Below are 26536 nucleotides of genomic sequence, written 5' to 3' on the forward strand. Positions count from 1 at the left end.
ACAGGGTTTCTCTGTGTAGCAGCCGCCGCCACCACCGCCACCACCTGGCTTTAATCCCAGCACTCGGGAGGCAGAGGCAGGCGGATCTCTGTGAGTTAGAGGCCAGCCTGGGCTACCAAGTGAGTTCCAGGAAAGGAGCAAAGCTACACAGAGAAACCCTGTCTCGAAAAACCAAAAAAAGAAAAAAAAACTATGAAAAATTATTTAAATACTTTATACTTTACTGTCATGGAATATTCCTTTACACAGTGTGAAGCTGTGTCACTGTGATTGGTTTAATAAAAAAGCTGAATGGCCAATAGCTAGGCAGGATTTTCAGGGCAGAGAGAATGCTGGGAAGAAGACAGAGTCACGAGGAGACACAGAGGAAGCATGGCATGTAGGTGATGAGATAACAAGCCATGTGGCAGCACATAGATGAATAGAAATGGGTTAATTTAAGTTATATGAGCTAGTGAGAAACAAGCCTGAGCTATCGGCTGAGCTTTCATAACAAATAAGAAGTGTCTGTGTAGTTTTTTTTGGAGCTGGCAGATAGGACAGAGAAAGACTCAATACACTTTACATAAAACTAACAGAATGTCCCAACTCTTTACCTACATTTTCCCACTCCCCATTCTGCCACATCCACAGGCCCATACACAAAATAAGACTTATCCATAAAAGATAAAATTGAAAATTATTAGGTTACTGCCCTCCTTTCAGCTTTTACATGTATATACCATTTTTTCACAAAGAAAACAGGGGAAATTCAGCATAAGTTTGGTTTATAACCTTAACAGAGGAGCATAGAGTAATCTAGTAACTACTTCATAGGTGTAATTTTGGCTGATTTAGCCTAAGAATACGTCATTTATAGCCTAACTTAAAAAGTTAAGTGAAAAGTACTAGAATAACATAGGGTATATATTTTAATCTTTTCATGGAATTAAAACAAATATGTCCATGAAGAGGTATTTTATACTCAACTAGAAACATAATAGTCCTAAAAACACACACAGTCTTTCTTTCTTTTTTTTTTTCAGAGCTGAGGATTGAACCCAGGGCCTGGCGCTTGCTAGGCAAGTGCTCTACTACTGAGCTAAATCCCCAACCCCTCACGCAGTCTTTAAAAATAAATGAGTCTTACCTTCTCCAGCCTAGTAGGTCACACAGTCCTTAAACCAAGATAATAAGAAATTCCGAGAAAAATGCCAGTAGCAGGGGAGTTCTTTTATGTCCTCTAACACAAGACTAATAAACTACAACTTTAGTGAAAGAAACTTACAAGTTTCTTTCTTACTATATAACATTATATAATTAGTTTCTATTAATTAATTAAATATTAAATTATTTATTGCCTCTTGCACTAGATACTTTTAAATGATTTATCTTTATGTATATGGGTATTTTGCTTGCATGGATGTCTATGTACCATGTGCATAAGTGGCTGAGAGACCAAAAGAGGATGTTAGATCCCCTGGAACTGGAGTTGTAGATGGTAGTAAACCACCATGAGAGTACTAGGAATTGAACCCAAGTTCTCTGGAAGTACAGACATTGCTCTTAAGCACTGAGACATCTTTCTAGAGCCACTGTAGATATATTTTAAAGAATTATTGCCCCTTACTCCCTAAATGTGCAGTAATGCTTGTGAATTGGTTTAATTTTTGAAGTGTTCTTCCCTAGGTGCTACTGTTCCATCTAAACAATGAATGTTGCTGAGTGTGGCATAGGTCTTTAATTCTCAGCATTCAGAAAACAGAGGAAGGATTGAGGGTTCGAGGCCACCCTTAACTGAATGAGGCTTTCTAAATGAGTAAATAAATAAATAAATAAATAAATAAATAAATAAATAAATGTTAAACAATGTTCTCATTTATGACTTAGGATTTTCTGATTTTGTCATAGTACCTCTGAACTAAAAGGCAGAGAGAATTTTCTTTCTTTTTTTTGTTTTTTGTTTTTCGAGACAGGGTTTCTCTGTGTAGCTTTGCGCCTTTCCTGGAACTCACTTGGTAGCCCAGGCTGGCCTCTAACTCACAGAGATCCGCCTGCCTCTGCCTCCTGAGTGCTGGGACTAAAGGCATGCGCCACCACTGCCCGGCTTGAGAATTTTCAATCCAACTTGACAGGATTTCTCATTAATGTCACAGTAACAGGATGAGGAAGATTCTATTATTGTGGCCAATTTAGAAGTCAGTAAACTTGAGACACACAGTTGAAGAAATCTGCTCAAAGTCAAAGTTGGCCATTGGTTAAACCCAGGATGCTGATCTTATGCTAATTTCTTGATCCTAGAGACTCAGTGTTACTCTGTCTCTTAAGACAATGCTGGGAAGAAACCCTTACTCTGACTCGGCTTGTTTTTGACTAAATGTACTCATCATAACTAATCTGGATATAAAGAAAATCCACACATAATACTTTCATTGATAATAATTTAATTTTGTATAGTAGAAAGTCAAAGTTACAAGTACATAAATTCAATTCAAAAAATACCAAAATAAATAAAAATAACTACTGAGAACTACTATAAGTCTTCAGGATAAATCAGTGAATATTGCCTTAGCAGAGATTATAGAATGGCTAAAAACCATAATATATTACATGGTATATAGTATACCAGGAAAGATGAAAGCTAGTTATATACATGTTATCTCTCTCTCTTTCTCACACACACACACACACACACACACACACACACACAGACACACACACACACCTCTGTGTTGCTAGACACTGGCAGTACCAGCATAAGAGTAGGCAAATTAACTGGGTACTCAGGGTGAGTATTTGAGTGAATCTGAGTGCTCACAGGATGAGGAGATGAGCATTAGCCACTAAGAGCCAGGGGAAAGTACTCCAAGGAGTAGTTGATAAGGAAAAGCTGACGACTGAGCCCTTAAGAATGTGCCTAGAGCAGTGTGCCAAGAAAACGATGAGAAAGACATATCTACTGGGACCTAGAAGGTAGTCCATTGATTACAGTCTGATAAGGATTTTGGCTTTAAAAGAAAAGAAAAAGAAAAGAAAGAATTTTGGCTTTAAAAAAATAAGGATAGAGTTTGAAATAGGAAAAAAAAAATTATATGATCTGACCTAAAGCAGGTATGTTTAAAACAGACTACAGGGGACAAAGATGGAAACAAAGAGATGACAAAAGAGTTGTTAGCATAATATAGATGAAAAGTGATGGCAATGAATGACGGCTAACATAAGGTGCAGAGAGTCAACAGATTCCACAAACACTGGATATGGAGCACAAGGAATAAAAGCGTACAATTCTTGGACTAAGAAACATTTAGGTAAAGGCCATAAACTGCAACACTAAAGGCAGATAAGTAGAGTATTTGAGGGTGAGGGTAAGTTGGAGATGTCCTACAAATGAAGTGAGGAATAGGTATTTAAGGAGAAAGAAGAGATCATCTGTGTCAAATGCTGCAGAAAGGTAAAAAGAGATGAGAACTCAGATTAGCAATTTAGGTCAACAGGGACCATGACTTCTTCCAAGACATTTGGAATAGCAAAGTATAGGGGAGACAGAGGCTGATGGTATAGGTCAGTGGTAGACTACTTGCTCCACAAGAATAATAAAGGAGGAAGAAAGGAGAAGAGGAAAGACAGGAGGAATGTGAAGAACGAGAGGGAGGGGACAAGGAGACAGCTGCAATGGCAGAAGCAGCCATGAAGAGATTAAAAATAAGGACCACTATGCGTGGGAAAATTGAGAGCCAAGGAAGGCTAAAGAACATACCATATTTACCTACTGCCATCACAGGAAAAACAAGTGACTCTTGTCAAAGTTAACTGCCATCTAAGAAAAAGCAAGAAGCAGATGCAGAGATTCACGGCCGGGCGCCAGGCCGAGCTCCAGGAGTCCAATCAATGAGAGAGAAGAGGGATTCTATGAGTGAGGGATATCGAGATCATGATGGGAAAACGTACAGACGGCCAAGCAAACTAGTGGAAACCCATGAACTGTGGACCAAAAGCTGTGGACTGGACTGGACTAGGCCCTCTGGATAGGTGAGACAGTTGTATAGCTTGAACTGTTTGGGGGGGGGGAGGGGAGCTGGCAGTGGGATCAAGCTCTGTCCCTGGTGAATGGGCAGGCTTTTTGAAGCCCAATGCTATGGTGGGACACCTTGCCCAGCCTTGGCTCAGGGAGGAAAGGCTTGGACCTGCCTCAATTGAATGTACCAGGCTCTTCTGACTCCTTATGGGAGACCTTGCCTTGGAGGAGGTGGGAATGGGAGGTGCATAGGGGGAAAAGGCTGGGGGGCAGGAGGAGGGATGAGAGGGGGACCTGTAGTTGGTATGTAAAATGAATATAAAATTTCTTAATAATCTCCAAAGCGAGTTCCAGGAAAGGCGCAAAGCTACACAGAGAAACCCTGTCTCGAAAAACCAAAAAAGAAAAAAAAAAACTGGGTTGGGGATTTAGCTCAGTGGTTGAGTGCTTGCCTAGCAAGTGCAAGGCCTGGGTTCCGTCTTCAGCTCTGGGAAAAAAAAGAAAAATAGAAAAATAAAAAATAATTAATCTGAAATTACAACACAGACAAATAAAGAGGAAGATATTACTCACCATTCCTTAAGATCATTCAGTAATTTCTGAAGGAGTGATAATATATTATGCAAGCGTTTCAAAGAAAATATACTCAAAAAAGAACAAATAAACTCTCAGGGTAAAATAAAACCACTAAAACAAAAGAAAAACACACCAAAGAACTAGCTAGACATTCCAGAAATGAAAAATGTATGTTCAAAACTAAAAATAAAAAATTCCTTCATCAGACACAGTAGTGGACTGAGGAAGATGAGCCCTCTAGCCAGTGAAAACCGCACACTAGAAGAGGAGCAGTGAAGATGATTTTACAAAGACAAGCACAAGGACATGTATTCAAGAGATGCTGAATGTCCTTTGGATGAGGACAAATGGATCCCTGGATCGTCACAAAAGGAAGAGTATAGAATTACAGCAGGTGAGCGGAAGTTAAGAGATTATGGTTCTTTTAATACATTTAAAAGGCATATGACTGTTTTGAAAGACCTAACGATAAATGATCAATCAGCATGAGGTGTGATCCTACTTTCTTAATAGCTAGGAGACAAAGTACCTGCTTTAGTTTCAGAAAGAAGTTCTCAGTAGTGCTGCGTTTGCTGAAGGGCCAAAACAACCTTTCATTAGGTGAACAAACTCGAACTTTCGTCTCCAGGAGAAATCGAACAGGCTCCTGTACCTCTGTTATCACCAGATCCACAGCTGTTGTCATGAACAGCACTTTATCTAGAAAGGGAGAGAAACAAGAAAGAAATAAAGGTGGAAATATATTTGCTCATGTAGTCACTGAAGAAGTAACTGGTTTTAATTATAAGTATTCCAGATATCTTAGGGTCAACCATCACATCAGAATTCTGATCCTGGGCAGCGTCGCAGAAGTACAATGAGAGGGGGCAACAGTCCAGCAGAAAAAGTTACAGTCAGACTGTGTCTGCCAAAGTGCTACATATCTCTTAAGTCTCCTTCACATACCCTTTACAGTCTCAAATTTTAAATTTGGTTAATAATGGCTTAAAAAAAAAATAACAACAGGTGTCCAATACCAAAAAAAAAAAAAAAACCAGGAATTAACAATCACTGTCGTTAATATCTCTTAATATTAATGGACACAATTCACCTATAAAAAGACACAGACTAACAGAATGGACATGAAAACATGATCCATCCTGCTGCTGCCTACAAGAAAAACACCTCAACTTCAAAGACAGACATATCCTCAGAGTAAAGGGTTGGGAAAAGATTTTCCAATCAAGTGGACCTAAGAAGCAAACTGGTGTAGCTATCCTAATATCTAACAAAATAGACTTCAAACTAAAATTAATCAAAAGAGATGGAGAAGGACATTTCATATTCATCACAGGAAAAACCCATCATGATGAAATCTCAATTCTGAACATGTGTGTTCCAAATAAAAGGGCACACACATTTGTAAAAGAAACACTACTAAAGCTTAAATCACATATCAAACCTCACATGTTAACAGTGGGAGACTTCAACACCCCACTCTCACCAATGGACAGGTCTGCCAAGCAGAAACTTAACAGAGAAATAAGGGAACTAACAGATGTTATGACTCAAATAGACTTAAAAGATACCTACAGAACATTCCACTCAAACAAAGAAGAATATACCTTCTTCTCAGCACCTCATGGAACCTTTCTCAATTTGACCACATACTCACTCACAAAGCAAGTCTAAACAGATTTAAAAAAAATTGGAATAACCCCCCTGTATCTTAACAGATCAGCATGAGTTAAAGTTGGAGTTCAACAACAACACACATTACAGAAAGCCTACAAACTCATGGAAACTCAATAATACTCAACCGAATCACCACTGGGTCAAGGAAGAAATAAAAAATTGAAGACTTCCTAGAATCAATGAAAATGAAAGCACAACATACCCAAACTTATGGGACATTATGAAAGCAGTGCTAAGAGGAAAGTATAGCACTAAGTGCCTAGATAAAGAAGTTGGAGAAGCTGGAGGCGGTGGCACACACATTTAATCCCAGCACTCAGGAGGCAGAGCCAGGTAAATCTCTGTGAGTTCGAGGCCAGTCTGATCTACAGAGTGAGATCCAGGACAGGCACCAAAACCACATAGAGAAACCCCGGCTCGAAAAACTAAAAAAAAAGAAGAAATTGGAGAAATCTTACACTAGCAACTTAACAGCACACCTGAAAGCTCTAGAACAAAAAGAAAAAAAGAAACTAACTCACTCAGGAGGAGCAGACAACAGGAAATAATCAAACTCAAGGCTGAAATCAATAAATTAGAAACAAAGAGAGCAATACAAAGAATCAATAAAATAAAGAATTGTTTCTTTGAGAAAATTAACAAGATAGCCAAACCCTTATCCAAAGTAACCAAAAGACAGAGAGAGAATACCCAAATTAACAAAATCAGAAATGAAAAGGGAGATATAACAACAGATATTGAGGAAATCCAGAGAATCATCAGGTCTTACTTCAAAAACCTGTACTCCACAAAATTGGAAAATCTGAAAGAAATATACAATTTTCTTGATAGGTACCACATACCCAAACTAAATCAAGCCCAGATAAATAATTTAAATAGAACTATAACTCCTAGGAAATAGAAGCAGCCATTAAAAGTCTCCCAACCATGATACCCAAACCATAGAAAGATGCAACAAAGAAAGAGAATTACAGACCAATTTCATTCATGAACATTGATGCAAAAACACTCAATAAATACTGGCAAATCAAATCTAAGAACACATTAAAAAAATCATCCACCATGATCAAGTAGGCTTCATCCCAGAGATGCAGGATGGTTCAACATATGAAAAGCTGTCAACATAATCAACCATATAAATAAACAAAGAAAAAAACCACATGTTCATCTCTTTAGATGCTGAAAAAGCCTTTGACAAAATCCAACACGCCTTCATGATAAAGGTCCTAGAGAGATCAGGAATACAAGGAACATACCTAAACATAATAAAAGTAATATACAGCAAGCCAACATCAAATTAAATGGAGAGAAACTCAAAACAATCCCCCATAAAATCAGGAACAAGACAAGGCTGTCCACTCTCTTCATATCTATTCAATATAGTACTCAAAAGTTCTAGCTAAAGCAGTAAGACAACAAAAGGAGATCAAGGGAATACAAACTGGAAAGGAAGAAGTCAAACATTTGTTATTTGCAGACGGTACGATGGTCTACATAAGTGACCCCAAAATTTCTACCAGGAAATTTCTACAACTAATAAACACCTTCAATAATGTAGTGGGATACAATATTAACTCAAAATTAGTAGCCCTCCTATATACAAATGATAAATGAGCCAAGAAAGAAATCAGAGAAACAATACTCTTTACAATAGCCAAAAATAATATATCTTGGGGTAACCCTAATGAAACAAGTGAAAGACCTGCATGACAAGAACTTTAAGTCTTTGAAGAAAGAAGTTGAAGAAGATAGCAGAAAATGGAAAGATCTATCTCCCATGCTCATGGATAGCATTAACATAACAAAAATGGCAATCTTACCAAAAGCAACCTTCAGATTCAATGCAATCCCTATAAAAATCCCAACACAATTCTTCACTGACCTTGAAAGAACAATACTCAACTTCATATGGAAAAACAAAAAACCAAAAATAGGGGCTAGAGAAATGGTTCAGAGGTTTGAATCACTGGCTGCTCTTCCAGAGGACCAAGGTTCAATTCCCAGCACCCACATGGCAGCTCACAACTGTCTATAACTCCAGTTTAAGAGGATCCGGAGGTGAAAAAAAAGGGGCGAGGGGGATCGGGCACCCTCACATAGACATACATGTAGGCAAAACACCAATGCACATAAAATAAAAATAAGTAAATTGTTTAAGAAAAACCTGGGGGTTGGGGATTTAGCTCAGTGGTAGAGGACTTGCCTAGCAAGCACAAGACCCTAGGTTTGGTCCTCAGCTCTGAAAAAAAAAAAAGAAAAGAAAAACCCAGGATAGTTAAAACAGTCCTGTACAATAAAGGAACTTGTGGAGGCATCACCATCCCTGACTTCAAGCTCTACTATAGCGGTAGTAATAAAAATAGCTTGGTATTGGCATAAAAACAGACATGCGGATCAAGGGAATCAAATCAAAGACCCTGACAAAAATTGACACACATATGAACACCTGATTTTTGATAAAGATGCCAAAATTATACAGTGGAAAAAAGAAAGCATCTTCAACAAATGGTGCTGGCATAATGTGGATGTCGGCATGCAGAAAAATGCAAAAATATCCATATCTATAGCCCTGTATAAAACTCAAGTCCAAGTGGCTCAAAGACCTCAACATAAATCCAGATACATTGAACCTGATAGAAGAGAAAGTAGGAAGTAGCCTTGAATGTATTAGCACAGGAGGCCACTTCCTGAATATAAAATCAGTAGCATAGACACTGAGATCAACAATTAATAAATGGGACCACCTGAAACTGAGAAGCTTTTGAAGGGCAAAGGACACGGTCAATAAGACAAAACAACAGCCTACAGAATGGGAAAAGATCTTCACCAACCCCACATCTAACAGAGGACTGATCTCCAAAATACATTAAAAAAAAAAAAAAAAAAAAACCCTCAAGAAACTAGACATCAAAATATCAAATAATCCAATTTAAAAATGGGGTATAGATCCAAACAGAATTCTCAACATAAGAATCTCAAATGGCTGAAATACACTTAAAGAATTGTTCAATATCCTTAGTCATCAGAAAAATGCAAATCAAAATGAATCTGAGATACTATCCTATTTACACCTGTCAGAATAGCTAAAATCAAAAACATTGATGACAGCTTATGTTGGAGAGAATGTGGAATAAGAGGAACATTCCTCCACTGCTGCTAAGAGTGCAAACTTGTATAGCCACTTTGGAAATCAGTATGGCATTTCTCTGAAAATTGGGAATCAACCTACCTCAAGACACAGCTATACCACTCTTGGACATATACCTAAAGGATACTCAATCATACTATAAAGGACACATGCTCAACTATGTTCACAGCAGCATTATTCATAATAGAACATGGAAACAACCTAGATGGCCCTCAACCAAAGAATGGATAAAGAAAATGTGATACATTTACACAATGGAGTATTACTTAGCTGTAAGAAACAATGACCTCATGCAGGCAAATGGATGGAACTAGAAAAAAAAATCATTCTGAGTGAAGTAACCCAGACCCAGAAAGACAACCATGGTATGTACTCACTCATATTAGGATATTAGGAGTAAAATATAGGATAACCAACCTACAATCCACAGCCCCAGAGAGGCTATATAACAAAAAGGACCCAAAGAGGGATGCTTAGATTTCCCTGGGAAGAGATTTCCTGGGTAAAAGGGGTGGGGGAAACAGAGGGATGGAAACTTGAGGAAACAGGTTGGGTGGGTTGGGTGCAGGTATGGGAGGCAGGTTAGGGTCGGGATGGAGGAGTAGAGTAAGGAAAGAGACATCTTGATGGGGAGCCCATTTTGAAGTTAGGGAGAATCCTGGTACCAGGGAGACCCACAGGAATCCACAAAGACGACCCTAGATAAAACTTCTAAAAATAGTGGAGAGAGTGCCTGAACTGGTCACCTACTGTAATCAGATTGGTGACGACCCTAACTGTCATCACAGAGCCTTTATCCAGTAACTGATGAAAGTAGATGCAGAGATCCACAGGTAAGCACTAGGCCAAGCTGCGAAAGTCCTGATGAAGAAATGAAGGAGGGATTGTATGAGCCAGGGGGATCAAGGTCATGATGGGGGAACCCAAAGAGACAGCTCACCTGAGCTTGTGGAATTTCATGGACTCTGGACCAATAGTTAGAGAGACTGCATGGGACCGACCTAGGCCCTCTACATGTGTGTGACTGTTGCATAGCTTGGTCTGTTTGTAAGCCCCAAGCAGTGAGATCAGGACCTGTCCCTGGTGCTTAACTGGCTTTTGGGAACCTGTTCCCCATGCTGATTACCTCGCCCAGCCTTGCTGCAGGGTGAGGAGCTCAGTCCAGCCTCAACTTGATGTGCCATGCTATGTTCAAGCCCATGGGAGGCCTGCCTCTTTCTGAATGAAGATGGAGGAGGGGTGGATGGGGAGGGGGTAGATGGAAGTGGGAGGAGGGAATGGGAGAAGAGGAGGGAGGGGAAACTGTGGTCAGTATGTAAAATAAATGAAAAAAAGTTAATTAAATAAAAAACCAACCAAACAAAAAAAAAAAAAAACCCAAAAGAGGTTGTTACTATGTTGCCCTAGCTGGCCTCAATTTCACAGCTATCTGCTTGTTGCTACCTCCAGAATGCTGGGATTAAAGGTGCGCGCCACCACTGCCTAGCTCACTTACGTACGTGTAATGATAAAATGGAAGGAAAAATGAGAAGGGAAGGAAAAGAAAATAAATAAGCAAAAGTGATATTGTTTTTAGGTTAAATTTAAAAAGAAACTCGAGAATTATTCAAATTATTTGTTTCACCAAAGTTTCCTAATAATGTGTATGTTAAAAATCTCTATCATCAAGCCAGGTGTGGCGGTGTGCACCATTAATCTAAGCACTTGGGAGGCCAGGCAAGAGGATTTCTTTGAGTTTAAGATAAGCCTGGTCTACATAGCAAGTTCCAGAACAGTCAGGACTACACAGAGTCCACGTCTTAAAAACCTAAAACCCTGCTGGGCGGTGGTGACACACACCTTTAATCCCAGCATTCAGGAGGCAGAGGCAGGTGGATCTCTGTGAGTTCCAGGCCAGCCTGGTCTACAGAGTGAGTTTCAGGACAGGCTCCAAAAATAAGCAGAGAAACCCTGTCTTCAAAACAAAACAAAACAAAACCACAAAACCCAAACAAGTACAAAAGGAGTGTCACCTGTGGTCTGGACCAATGGCTCAGTGGTCAAGAGCACTTGCTGCTCTTTGGGAGGAGCCAGGTTTAGTTCCCACCACCGAGAGTGCAGCCCATAATTATCTGTAATTATCTACAGTTTCAAGAGATTTGACATCCTCTCTGACCTCTGACTGCATCAGGTATGAATGTGTTATACAGATATACATGTAGCCAAAACACCCATACATGTAAAGTAGGAATAAGTAAGTCTTAAAACTGCACCACCTTTAGGAGTTTCTTCATTCACAACTTGAAAATGTGGGGACTTTGGATTCCAGCTTCCAGTAATAACATATGACTTTCCATCTGAACTTTTGCCCATAGACTCCTAAAGAAAAGAGTAAAATTAACCTTAATATAAAAGTGGGCTAATCCTCATCTTGAGGCTTTTAAAAAAAACCAGGAATCTCAAAATACATAATTTTGGTAAGGACTGTACTGATTTTTAAGAGTTTATGTATATTTGATACTCAATGAAAAAGTCTCCAAATTATATACTAAAACCATACAGGAATCTAAAGTACTGCAAAAATTGTACATTTTGAGTTACCCTGAACTACAGCAGCTTATGATCTCTTCCACATCCCACAATAAACATGTTTTGAGTCTAATGTGATAAAGTAAACGGATACATTAATGAAACAGAAATAGTTTGTAACCTGCTAATAAAACCAACCGCCAAAACAACACACAACAAGAACCTTACCAAGTCCAACAAATGCATATCGCTATTTCGGACATCTTTTCCTGGGCTAAGAAGAAGGCCAAAGCACCTGGGGAAAAAAAAAAAGAACTGACATAAACTTGTGATAAAACAAACAGCATACACATATATTTTAAGTTATGTCACTTAAAAATTATTTTCTTATGGGTGGAAAAGGGGCATTCTAATAAAATACAATCATCATCTTTACCTGAGCTAAAGATGTCTCTTATTGAGACATCTTTATTTGTCTTTTATTACCATTTACTGGAGATTAGCACTATTAACTGAAGATTTATAAGAGTGATTTCAGAGTAATGAAACACTCACTACAATAAGTACAAAAGAATTACCAAGAGTTGGGCAGGGTGGCACACTCTTTTAAATCCAGCACTAGGAGGCAGAGGAGTGTGGATCTCTGTAATTCGAGGCCAGCCTGGTCTACAAAGCGAGTTCCAGGACAGCCAGAACTACACAGAGAAACCCTGTCTTGAAAAACCAAAAAAGAATTACCAATAAGTCAAAATACTTTGCAAATGAATTTTTAATACAGTGTATGACTATTTCACTAGATAAAAAGCCAAAATTCATATTTAAGATAAACATACAGAGAAATGTTTACCTTTCAATAGCAAGTTCTTTGTTAGCTGTTTGCTGCACACAGATGACAATCTTCTTATCTATTCCCTGTCGAAGTTTAAAGCACTGCCTGTCCTTGTCCTTGGGAACAGCACTGTAAGGTCAACACATTTCATTAATGTCGCAAACAATTTTCCTGTCAGAAACCATAACAATTATTTTAAAGATCTCAAATTTCTGATTCTTTTCTGTCTGGTTTATTAGTAGTAGCAAAAAAGAAAATAGAAGTGAGTATGAATAACAAAATTGAAAAAAGGGTAACTAGTTTATTATTATTATTGTCTAACCATGACGAGTTATTGTCCTTAGGTAGTGATAACCTTATGGTCTCAATACTAATGCTGCTGTTATTAAAATGATTAGCTAACAAATGCCAGCTTAAGAGAGATTAAAATAGTCTTAAAATGCCTCTTTACCAGAACAATGACCTAATCTCCCACATACTCTCTAGCTGCACTGTCCTCCCAGGTGACAGCAGCAGTGGCAACTCACCTTTGGGGAGCAAGTCTAAACTACCTTATTGCTTTAAAATACTATCGAATGGCAACGGAACTACTGGTAGATAAAATACATTGAGTAGCTGAAAACTGGTAGGTATTCATCACCTAAATACTACTTAGGTAGTATTTATGTATGTGCATTTGTGTATTTGCCAATCCAATATTTTGTAACACTTTTCATTACAAAGCAAAAAATTCCAGCAAAAGAGTTTAGAAATGACAACCATGTTCAAGGAAATATTTTGCATTCCAATCTGTTAAATATTTCTGGCAGACAGGCCTCAAATTTTCAATTGCCCTTATATGTACCTTAGTCTCTAATGGTCTAAGGATGGTTAAGTGTAAGCAAATATACTCTCTCTCAGCAATTTGAAACACTAATAGGCTGTGTAAGATACAGCTCAGCAGTAGAGTGCTTGCCTAATATGCCCTGGAACGACATGCCTCAGTACATACAGAATGTCTCTGAGGTTACTAACCAAATGGATACATTACAGGAAGCAGATGGACAGTATAGTTAGTAGGAAATCACTTAACTGAACACCGGGGGCTTTCTTGTCCTGTGACTATGTTACCCAAACGAAACTTTACATTCAATTCCCACTGTACAACTTATGGAACTAAGATCAAGACTTGGGAGGCTGACGCGCAATTTCATCTGAGTTGCTCAGAAGGTTAAATGAGAACAAATCAATCCATCAATCAATCAAGAAACCAACGAACCAGCTAGCCAACCAACCAATCGTTTTGAAAGTTTTCCAGGAGTAAACTTTTATAAGCTACTTTGTAATTACAACAATGTAAGATGTATTTTTGTTAAATGAAATTGTCATTTCTACCAGATGTCATGAAAAGTACAGAGACACAACAGTTTCAGACAAAACCAGTCAGCCACGTGCATTTTCCTCATAATTTGATTTTAACCATTTTATGAGACATCACAGAAGAGATTTGTGCATGCAACTATTAATTATGAGCATTCATTTTCTGATGTGAGCTATATGAAGAAACCATCACTTTAGACAGAAAGAATCTGAGTCTGGCCAGTGTACTTTACAAGGAAACTACAGACATGAGAGGCAAAGAACTGCAAAATGGCCACAATTAAAAAATACCGATTAATAATTAGTCATCTATGATAATCACACTTATAGTCATGTTAGTTAAGTTTTCTAGGTATACATAGATATAATTCAATTAGGTAGGTAATCTTCAAATACTTCAAAGACCTACAGAATATGGAATTTAAAATGTTTTAAAAACTTAAGACTTTCTGGACAGTGAGACACCTCTGTTCCTGGCAGCAGCAATTTAGTTCAAAGAGAAAGGTGGGCGTCAAAGACACTCCATATGGAATTTATCTTCTTGGCAAAATAGCCATTTGGGCAAGAAACTGTTCTTGCCTGGACTGCTTGACAAAATGTATCAACTGGACATGCAGGACCCATAGGAAGGTGACCACTGAACTTTGCAAGGCAAGATGTTCCTTCAGGTTCCTGCTTCACAAAAGAAACTGCCAGACATTCTACAGGACAGAGATAGAAGTGACCGAGAGACTCGAGGCCTGTAGGCTGAAAAATGGAAGCCCCAACATTGAAGAACTTTGGGTGACTGTCCAAGCAGCAAGCTGTCTCTGTCATTCTAAAATTTTTGGAAGTTACTTAAATTGCTCTTTATGTTTACTTAGGTAATATTATATCCTTCTGAAGTCTTTGATGTAGTTGAAGACTAGATAGTTATAATTTTCCTTGGTTATGATAAAAGATAAATTAGACATGAAGCTTTAGACTCACAAATATAGGATAGATATTTTCTTTAATTTTACAAAATACAAATAGAGTAGATATTGTAACTGTAATTCTTGCTTGATATATATAATTTTACTAGGTTAAAGTTCAAACCTTCCTTTTGTTTAGACAGAAAAGGGGAAATGATGGGGCAATGTCATTCTTTATGCTGTGAATATGTGTTTCTCTGATTGGTTGATAAGTAAAACACTGATTGGCCAGTAGCCCGGCAGGAAGTATAGGTGGGGCAAGCAGACAAGGAGAATTCTGGGAAGAGGAAGGCAAAGTAAGGAGTCCCAGCTAGACACAGAGGAAGCAAGATGACAAGGCAGAACTGAGAAAGGTACCAAGTCATGTGGCTAAACATAGGTAAGAATTATGGGTTAATTTAAGTGTAAGAGCTAGTCAGTAATAAGCCTGAGCTAATGGCCAAGCAGTTCATAAATAATATAAGCCCCTGTGTGTTTACTTGGGTCCCAGCGGCTGTGGGACCAGTGGTTGAGAGAGATTTGTCCTGACTGCGATCCAGGCAGGACACAGGAAACCTTCCAGCTACAAGTTTCTTATGTACCACAGATAATAGTGTACTAAATAAATTCACAAAATAAATAAGGTGAGATGCTCTACCTAAAATAACCTTTACCATCATCTTCTTTTATTTCTAAAGACACAGAGAAGGTAAAGATGTCACTGTCCGGAGTCTGCGGCATGGCAGTGGCTGAGAGTGGGGTCTGCTTGGCAGTACGGCGGAAGGCAGTGGCAAAACTGTAAAGTATCCGGCTTACCTAAAAGCAGACACGTCAGGAGATTGGATGTTATTGTTAAGACAGAAAACACTCTCTCCCACCACTGACTCACAAAAGCATTTGTCACACAATATCCTTTACATGAAACAAGCATAATCAACTTTCAGGGATATGGCTCAGAATAGCAGCTAGGTTTTTTGGGGTGACAGGGGTGTAACAAAAGGGATCATTCCCAAATGCTGGGCATGCTCTGTAACTTGATCTGGGTAGTAGTAGAAACCAATCAGGCGTCCTCTGAGGAGGTCTGAACTTTACACAAAGCCCTTCTGGGGGTGATGAGGTGACAAAGCAGATGAAGGGACTTTATGTGCCAGCCTAATAATCAGAGCCAGATCTGTAAGGAGAGGACCAATGCACAAAGTTGTCAACTGAATTCCACACTTAACATGTACAGAAATGTGATCATAATAAATATATAAAATAAATAGAAATTACTTATTTTTGAGGGTAAATGTTTGTTTGCTTGGGAGAAGGTAATTACTGGTCTTTCCCTGACCTACCCTTTTCAGTTAATTATCTAATGTTAGGTTTTTAAAACAAAATCATCAGAGAGATTTTTAAAAAACAGAGATAGTTAAAACACACACACACACACACACACACACACACACACACACACACACACACACACACTTAAAAAAGCCTAACTGAAAAAAGTGTATGTAAATATACTTTTAATAACAAGCATGGCTCTAACAAGTTTAGGACCCACTTACAACAGAACAGCTTGCAAATGTGTCACTGTCTGGATTAGATCCACATTCTTACCCTATCAACCTATCACCAACAGGCCTCTTACAGCACTGTATGTGAAAGTTCACGGGTGTGCTCACTGGTGTGTGCATAGGTCTGTGGTTATTCTCAATTTTTGGAGAAGAGTCTCTCATTGAACCTGGAACTCTTGTTTAGACTAGAATGGCTAGCTGTCAAGCCCCAGGATCCACCTATGCAGAGGATGGACTCAGGTCCTCATGACTGATTGTGCAGAAAGCATTTTACCCACTGTGCATCTCCCTGTCCTGTAGAACTTGCAGGAACAGAGACAATGGTGAAATCTCATCTGTAGTTCTCTTAGAAAGACTTACGGCTTCTTGTATTTCACAGCGAAAGACATGTATCCTGAAAAGCTCTGCATTATAGTGACTTTCAGTGAATGCAAAACAGTCACTCTCAGGAGTCCCATCATGCCCTCTGACACAGAAGAGGATCTTGTAGATAGGGTAGTTAGCTATTTCAGTGTTGATCTGAGGATCTAAAAGTCTGTTCAGACAAAAAAAAAAAAAAAGATTACTTATGAGCAACTTGTACTGTATTTATATTAGGATTCAAGACATCTATCCAGAAAGATGATCACATAAGCCACTTTTAGTATGCTAGCCATGCTAATGTTGAATTGTGATATGTAAGTCACATACGGATGCTGAAGATATTGATCATATAATTCCATGGTACCCAGTTTGAGACTTGTATGTTTGGGAGAGGCCTATAGAAAGGTATCAACATCAGCAAACATGACTCTCATAGCCTGCAACTAAAATAAAGAAAAAACAAGTACATAAATTAAGACTAACTAAACAGACTGTGAAACCTTTGTATCTGGTTATCTTCTTAAAAGAATGTTCTGTTTATAAAAGTTAAAAAAAAAATCACAGTGCATGACTGAACACAAAAACCAGTGTTCAAAAAAAACACACATTAAATCCAAAAGATGATAGTTAATACACATAAAAAAAACACCATTCAATCAAATCTACTAACTCCACAAGTATTTATGTGATAGCTACAATGTTTTAGACTCTGTTAAAGGACTAAAGACAGTTATGAAAGTCAAGAAGGAACTACAGGGCAAAGCCATCAATGGGAAAATGTCCTAGGAGCCTGGTTCAAAATGGAAGAACCCAAAAGGGGCTCTAACCCAGGTTAAAGACATTTTCACAAAGGCACTGAGAATGTGGGGTAAGATAGATATGTTTTCTCATTTCCTTACAAAAGGAAAATATAGAACAAAGTATAATTTCAGTTGTTAGAATAAGCATTCACTTTGAAATGCACATTAAAAGTAATCAATTAAAATTAGAATTTGAGATTTTGAAACTGATGCTCAGAGACAAATTACATGTTCAGATTAACTATTTAGCTTCCTACTGCTGTGGGATGTCTTTCTGTATGCTGTGAATATGTGTTGCTCTAACTGGTTGATAAATAAAGCTGCACTGGCCTATGGCAGGGTAGGATGGAGCCAGCTGGGAAAATCCAAGAGAGATAATGAAAGGAGATAGGAGAGCAAGGGGAGATGCCAAACTGCCGTCCAAGGAGCAAAATGTAATGGGACACAGGTAAAGTCACAGAACATGTGGTGATACATAGATAAATAGAAATGGGTTAATTTAAGATGAAAGAACTAGCTAGCAAAAACCCTGCCATAGGCCATATAGTTGGTAATTAATATAAGCCTCTGAGTGATTATTTTATAAGTGGATATGGGACGGTGGAGCTGAGTAGGACCGGAAAAACTTCTGCTACACTACTTTCCAGATATAGCTGCTATGCTGCTACTATGAAAACCCAGCATGTTTCTAAGGGTACTGTAAAATACAGAAAGCTCTTCTCAAAGTATAAAATGGATCAACTATTTCTAAACTAACAAAAGCAGTAACAATGGGGAAACTTCTGAGCCAGTGAATGTATCAGTAATGTATTCTAAGGAAATAAAGATCCAGCCAATTGCCCACCCACTTATAAAGCACTCAGATACCTATACAATAACTGATAATATCAGTACTTTTCTCATTAAAAGAAAAACCCCTTAAAATGTCTAACATTAGAAATAGTTAGGCTGGCCAGGCAGTGATGGCACACACCTTTAATCCCAGCACTTGGGAGGCAGAGGCAGGCAGCTCTCAGTGAGTTCGGGGACAGCCTGGACTGTTAACACAAAGAAACCTTGTCTCTAAAGACCAAAGGGGAAAAAAAGAAAAAAAAAAAAGGAAAGAAAATAAGAAGAAATAGTTGGGCTGGAGAGATGGCTCAGGAGTTAAGAGCATTGGCTGCTCTTCCAGAGGTCCTGAGTTCAATTCCCAGCACCCACATGGAAGCTCACAAATGCCTGTAATTCTAGTTCTAGGGCACCAGATAAATAAATAAATAAAAAATTTTAAAAAAGAAATGGTTACTAATCTGTTTATGTACCATCATAAATAAAACTTAAGCAAAACTGCTGACATGTTAAAAGGTTCACAATATAAAAGCAAATGAAGAATGACTGCCATGAGGTACGAAGCCTTCCTCTACCAAGGCCTTTTGCTGTGATATATATTATCTTACCAGGCCTAGAGACACTGGGAAGCTGACCTTGGACTGAAACCTCTGAAACCACTTGCCAAAATGAGTACTTCCTTTTTAAATCATTTCTCTAGGGTTCTGTTATCCCAATACAAAGGTGAGCACACATATATTCACAAAGACTGATTTTTGTGTTTGTAACTACATGTGAAGATAAGAAAAGCTTGGTATTGTTGCTTGGGAGACATCTATACTCTGTGTGAGACACACACACAGTGACACACAAAGACAGATGACAGACAAACACACAGAAACAGAGAGAGATACAGACAGACAACAACAGAGAGACAGAGACAGAGACAGACTGGCCAGTGAGCCCCAGGGATCCTTCTGTCTCTGCCCACTCCACCCCCCAGAGAACTGGGATTATGAGCAAGTGCCATAATGCTTTGAATTCATATCCTCATGATAACACAGCTATTTCCTCAGCTTTTATAAAGAGTACACATGAACCAAGATTTTAACTGCTTATCAACAGGAAAGTAAAATTAAGAGTTTTTTAGTTCATGTTATTTTTCTGAAATAAACATACTTTCTGAATTAGCAATTCTGTATTTAACTGGTTAGTAACAATCATCTGACTTGGTTATTTTTATTTCTTTGAATTAGTATAAACAATACTCATTTCTTAGACTTCTTGTTTCTCATTTTACAAAAGAAGGGAAAAATCTTTCTTTCATGGTCAGTATGTTTCAATTATTTCCAAACCATTTAAATTTCTAATATTCTAAACAGGATTGAGATGTAGAGCATGTACAAATGAGCATTTGTTTTTCAGGAGGGTTGCAATTTAAGGAGTCTATGAACATGGCATGTTACCTACTAGTGCTTCCTTGTGCAAGAGCATGTCAGAGGCCAGCCTTACCTCACAGTTCCTTCAGATACATTTGGCACCGAGAGGGTCACATCCAGAGAAATCTGACACTGACTTCTCAAGATGGACATCATCCTCAAGGCTTCCACTTCACTCCGGGGAGCATTGACTGAGGCACAGCCTAAGTAAGTTAGTTTACTGAAAACCACACTATCCTCATCAGCCACTGGTGTGAAAGGACTCGACACTTCAGAGTCTGAAAGAAACAAAGTGTACGGATATGCTTCTCCTCTTTGAAATAGTGTTGATGTGAACAGCAAATAAACATCCAAAAGACACATTTAGGTTCAAAAATCAAGGACTAATTAAGACAGTATGCCATATTCCAGGGGGAAATAAATAAATAAATACATACATACATACATACATACATACACCCATGGAAGCTAGGCAGCTTACACTAGAACTTTGTTAACACCAAGATTTCCAGGTATTGATGTTAATTCCAAACCTAAAATGTAACCTGAGAATCAGATCTGACTCCTCTTTCCATCTCCTAATTTGTTTTGATTTTATAATTTACAACTAAGCCAAATATAGGTTTAGTATTCAACACTCTGCAAGTCCTGATCTGTCTTCTGATCGCAGCTGCCGTGTTCTTTCTCAACAGCTAGCTCCTTCATGATCTCCCTTAGCATCCCTGCTTTCCATCTAATAAACTGCTCTCCTGGCCCTTCTGGCCCTGGGCTTCTTTCCCATTTCCAGCTTGCTCTCTGACTGGTTATGCATGCCTGGAGCAAACATCTATTTTCTAACATGATAATCAGTCTTCTTTCCTGGAAAATTTTGGTTGTTTCTGATTTTCTGAGACACAGTTTTATACTAAAGGCTGGCTTTGAACTCATCACAAATTTCCTGAAAGACATCTAAAAAAAAATAAAAAATAAAAATAATAAAAAAAAGACTTTCTTCTCAATATCTTGTAACTACTGTTTTCATTCTTTGATATAACAAACAGTTAAAGGAAACTTCTTTATGTATCTGACAACTTCTTAGACACAGAATTCGGAGCTTTTAGAGAACCTACAATAGTTTTCATGTTGCTCTTGAATCTAGTACAGGACAGAACACACTCCATATCAAAACAATAACCTCAGTTACACAAGCAATGCAGTAATCCTAACCTCCTTGTCCAGGTCTCACTGGCAAACTCATCTCGGGTTTCTGAAGCCCTACTAGTGGCACAGGGTTAATGGTGGATGAAGCTGAGAGTTGATTAGAAAGCGGCCCATCTCCTTCACCATCCGGCTGTGACCTTTCCCCTTGCTGGTCATCCATGGGAGGGTCCATTAGCACATCTGCGAGTTCTTTCTGCAGCTGCTGCTCACTTCCATTCCCTACAATCTAAGGGTCACAAATACACACAATCAGCAAAGTGAGAGGCCAGCCTCATCAAGTGAGGGTCCATGTTCTGAAGCAAGGTATCAGCAAAGATGTTATGCTGGACATCACTCTCAAATGATATCAACAAATAAAGGCTACAGCTGCTCTCTTCTTTCAGTTTTCCATGAAAAAGTACAATGCATCTAAAACATTCAGAAACATGACAATATTAATGTTTTCTGTTTAATAGCTTTAAGGAAAAATGTGCTTGCTTCCAAAAGTTAAAAGAAATGTGAAATACAGTAAAAGCTCACATATATTTTATGACTCCTATAAATAAGTCTCCACTATTTCTGGGGAAGTCTCCCTCATTTGTTTGATATGAATTGGCCTTTAAAGTGCTGAGACATGTGAATAAAGCTGATAGCATGAGTATGTCAGGCCTGAGAAAGAGAAGTGCTATATTCCAATGATTTTCTTTTTGTTTTTTCAATAATCTATACCCCAGGCCATAATGGTTTATCATTAGTTACTCATAAAAAGGAAGTAAACAACTGCAAAATCAAGACTGCTCAATGCTAAAAAAAATCATACAGGAGCCGGGCGGCGTGGTGCACACCTTTAATCCCAGCACTCGGGTGGCAGAGCCAGGTGGATCTCTGTAAATTCAAGGCCAGGAAAGGCACAAAGTGAGTTCCAGGACTGGGCAAAGCTACACAGAGAAAATCTATCTTGAAAAACCAAAAAAAGAAAAAAAAAAGAATTAAAAAAAATCATACTGATAACAAAACAAAGTAATTACTACTCTTTATTCAAGAAATATTTTAAAAAGTAATAAAATAATGAACACAGAAAAAAAGTTAAAAGGAAGGGCTACATTGGGGGCCATTCTGAATACTGCTACCGAACATTTATGCTCATTATACATTTTAATTATGGAATTTTCAGCTAGCTCCTTCAAAACAATCTAGCTCCTTATGGGTGGTTTTGCCTGAATGTCTGTCTGGTGCTGGTAAAGGCCAGAAGAGGCTGGCAGAGTTCCTGGAATTAATGTTACAGACATTAATGGCTGTGAGCCACCATGTGAGTGCTGGGAATCTAACTGGGGAGCTCTGGAAGAGCAGCAAGAACCCTAACTGCTGAGCCATCTCTCCAGCCCTCCTTATCAATACTGTCTATAGTATTTGATGCCACTGCCATGGACCCATCTGTTCTGTAAGCATGACAGTCTATCATTTGTTGGACATAGCAATAAAGACTACTTTGAAACGCTTCTCTCTTTTTCTTTTTTAAGATACAGTTTGTCTGTAGCTCTGGCTGTCTTGGAAATGCTTCATATGTTAAATTCAGTGGTCACTGACTAGAAATTTCTGTTGCCTGTTTTTCTTCTTTTCAGTGTATATATATTTTGTTTCTATGTATGTTCCACAATCTTTTTTGTAGTTGGAAACCAGACACTGTAGACAACATATTGTACTGACATAGGATCCTGATGACTCCACTTCTGGAATTCTTTTTTTTTTTTTTTTTTTTTTTTGGTTTTCGAGACAGGGTTTCTCTGTGTAGCTTTTGCGCCTTTCCTGGGACTCACTTGGTAGCCCAGGCTGGCCTCGAACTCACGGAGATGCGCCTGCCTCTGCCTCCTGAGTGCTGGGATTAAAGGCGTGCGCCACCACCGCCCGGCTACTTCTGGAATTCTTATTGTTTACATTTGTTGACAATAAAGACGATGAGAAGAGCTGTCTTATGGCTTGCAGTTCCCTAAAGCAAAAATCTTAGTCACTGCTCAGGAACTAGGAGTAGGGTCAATAACCTTCCTGACCCCTATTTTCTTTTTTTACTATTTTTTTCATTCAGTATGTATTGACCACATTCTTTGATCCCATTCCTCCCAGGCCATCTTCTTGATTATGCCAGTCTGTAGAGCAGATACAGTTACCGACTGTTAGGAGGGAGAACAAGATGGGGAATGTAAAGTGAGATTCTTACAAGTTTCATGACTAAGATTTCCCATTTGCTGCATTTCTTTTCAAAGATTTCCAGAGACTTTAAATGCTATTTTTTATTTTTGTTTTAATAATTGCCACCAGTGCTTCTGGGAGTAGGTCATGCTGTTATGCAGGACATCACTCTCAGCCAGTTAGCTTTTTAAAATGCAAATTAGATCATGTCCCCATTCAAAACTTTCAAAAATTCTCCTCACGTTTAGAACAAAGTCCAAAAGAAACAAGCCATCTTGTGGCCCTGCGCGTCCCAAATCACATGGCTTCCACTTGACTCTGCTGGCTTTGCTGGGATCTGCTGCCCTCAGTGTCTCTGTATCTGGTACTGCCTTTGGAAAGTTTCTCCATAGTTTTCTTCATTTCATTCAGGGCTCACTTCAAATGCATTATTTTTTTCTCCTTTCCTTTAAAAAAAAATTCTCTTAAAAAAAAAAAAGTCCTGGGGATTGAACTCAATGCGCCTCAATACTGGTCGTTAAAACAGTAACTGTCATTAATATTTTAAATATTTTATATGTATGTGTACATCTGTGTGAATGCATGCTACATTTTACAGATGCTCATTGAAGTCAGAAAAGGGTAAGATCTCCTAGAACTGGAGTTATTTTAACTGTTTTCTTATTTATTCCCTTGTGCATTTACAAGTGATAGAAAATAAAAATATTTTCAAGTGCTGGAGCGATGGCTCGGCCAGCAAAAGATATTGCTTTATTTGCTCACATGTTGTACTGAAAGAACCAACTCCCATGAGTTCCAACTCCCCATAGCGAGTCATGGATGAGCTTAGCCATTAGCACACAAACACACAAAAACATTTTTAAAAGAATTTTTTAGAAATTTGACAAAAGTTTGCAACAGTTAAAAAACCACAAAACTCTTTCATTCCTTACCACATATCCTTTTTCTTAACATATTTACATAAGTTTTAAATTATTAGTTTTAAAAACAGGTTCCCATGTAGTGAAGGTTGGCCCCAACTTACTGCTCAGCAGAGGACAACCTCTAATTGTTAATCCTCCTGCCTCTACAGACAAGTGCTGAGATCCCTGTCAAGTGTCAACATCCCTGACTTTCTATGGTACTGGAAAGCAAACCTGGAGCTTCTTGCATTCTAGGCCAACATGCTACCAAGCCACAACCCCAGGGCTTTACTGTCACACGACTTTCTTATTTGTCTGTATTCTCAGTATACAGGCTCTAAGAAGGCAGGGGCCTTGTTCACCACCACTTTACTAGTACTTGGCACAGAAAGTTTTCAAGAAGTATTTGTTGAATGAATAGACACAGTAGAAACTAGAATATTGAAATTACTTGTATTTTAAATGAAAAATTTCAACAGGTAATATTTCCATTTATATCCATGAAGAGCAGAACAGTAACAGAGCATGTTGAAAGAAATAATGGTTCTTAATTTAGTTGAGAAAAGATAAACAGAGTGCTCAAAAGGTGAGGTATTTAAAGCTCTGTTTTTTTGGCCTAAATGTTATGTTTTTATGGATTGCAATGCTGACCTGTTGGTGTCCTTACACTGTACACACAAACCTGAAAGAAATAAGCATTGTTGATTGAATAGGAAAAAGAGAACAGTCCTGAAGTTAAAAACGTTTATACCCTAAGAGTTCTGACAAATTTAAGAGAAGCTAGTCAAAATAAAAACTTTAAAATAAAAAATAACTAATAAGTACATACAAAACTCTTCAACACCACTAGGAAGTGTACCTATGAATCCTCTGTTTCCCCACCTTACTCTTTTTCCTATGAAGTCCAGGCTGTGCACTGGATTTAGCAAGGCACATTTAGGCTGTCAAGCCTTACCTTGAGTCCAGGCTTCTCGTCATCACTTCCATTATTTGTGGATGGTGTCTCATCTCCTTGCCTGGAAACCAAGACAAAATCTTCACTATTAAGAGTAGAGACTGAGTCTGAGGAGACACTGATTTTTCCAACAGAAGCCTTGTCATCCATAACTCAAGAAGGAGGTTCAATTCATGAATGGTTAAATATTTTTTAAATGCCTGGAAAACAAAAACCACAAAGATTCACATAAAATGTACGCTAGATATTCGATTACTCTCTATTATTAAAAAAAAAAAAAAAACAGACAAAATAAAAACAAACTTTTTTTTTAACACCTTGTAAAATATTTTATTAGGACACCTGCTACTTGTAATTTAGGCTTTTCATTCTAATAAGGGCATTCTGTGCTATTTGGGTCAAGATAGTTCAGATTCCAAATAAATAAAACACTCTCTTTATAATAATCCCACCTACCTACAACAGGGCTGCCTTTGGCACATACTACAACTCAGATCTTGGCTTCCAAAAGCAAAGAAGAACTCAACAGTACTCTGGCCTTTAGTTTGTAATGCTTTACACATAAAGTTAAAATACTTGGTTATTGTGAAAGTGTCATAACTATATTTCCCTACAATCATCAATACTAAAAATTTAAATACTATGAAGACTATAGCAAACAGAATTTCACATTAATACACAAAAGAGATAAATTCAAGGCAGGGAAAGCAGAAATTCTACAGCTTGGAAATATCTTTCATTAGAAACTCAATCTTCCCTCACACCTTACAAGGCCAGTCTGGTCGACAGAGCATGTAAGTTCTGGAGAAACCCTGTCTTGGAAAACATCAAACAACAAAAAAGAAAAGAAAAAAAAAAAAAACCTATAGCTTCATGTTCATCACATCAATAAAGCTAAGTGTTTAATCTTTACAACTCAAATTTTGGCTTAGGCTTTGTTTGTGTTTTGTTTCAGTTTTGGTTTTTCGAGACAGAGTTTCTATATAACAGACCTGGCTGTCCTGGAACTTATTCCGTAGACCAGGCTGGCTTCAAACTCACAGAGATCTGCCTGCCTCTACCACTCATGTGCTGGGATTAAAGGTGTGCACCACCACTGCCTAGCTGGATTTTTTTTTAAAGATTATTTTATATGTGTACTTTTTTTCTCAATATGTATGTATGTATGTACACCACATACAGTACCCAAGTACCCAAGGCCAGGAGAGGGCTTCAGATCCCATGGAACTGGAGTTAAGGATGGTTTTGAGCCATAATGTGGGTGCTGGGACTGAACCCAGGTCCTCTGCAAGAGTAGAGCCACTGCTCCACCCCCTGTGCTT

At 38.3% G+C, this 26536-nt stretch overlaps 1 protein-coding gene across 1 annotated transcript in view; it reads right to left on the reverse strand.

Moving 5' to 3' along the window:
* Positions 1-25431, reverse strand: part of Rabgap1 (RAB GTPase activating protein 1) — a 99557-nt gene extending 74126 nt beyond the window's left edge. The window contains exons 1-9 of the mRNA XM_028887929.2: positions 25215-25431; positions 21198-21417; positions 20065-20269; positions 16943-17117; positions 15679-15836; positions 12748-12858; positions 12129-12195; positions 11648-11750; positions 5100-5269 (exon numbers count right to left, since the gene is read on the reverse strand). Of these exons, the coding sequence (XP_028743762.1) occupies positions 5100-5269; positions 11648-11750; positions 12129-12195; positions 12748-12858; positions 15679-15836; positions 16943-17117; positions 20065-20269; positions 21198-21417; positions 25215-25364 (1359 nt within the window). The 5' untranslated portion in view covers positions 25365-25431. The remainder of the gene's footprint in view (positions 1-5099; positions 5270-11647; positions 11751-12128; positions 12196-12747; positions 12859-15678; positions 15837-16942; positions 17118-20064; positions 20270-21197; positions 21418-25214) is intronic.
* Between the last annotated feature and the right edge of the window lie 1105 nt (positions 25432-26536).

Source organism: Peromyscus leucopus, chromosome 4 (assembly GCF_004664715.2).
Source record: "Peromyscus leucopus breed LL Stock chromosome 4, UCI_PerLeu_2.1, whole genome shotgun sequence".
NCBI lineage: Eukaryota > Metazoa > Chordata > Mammalia > Rodentia > Cricetidae > Peromyscus > Peromyscus leucopus.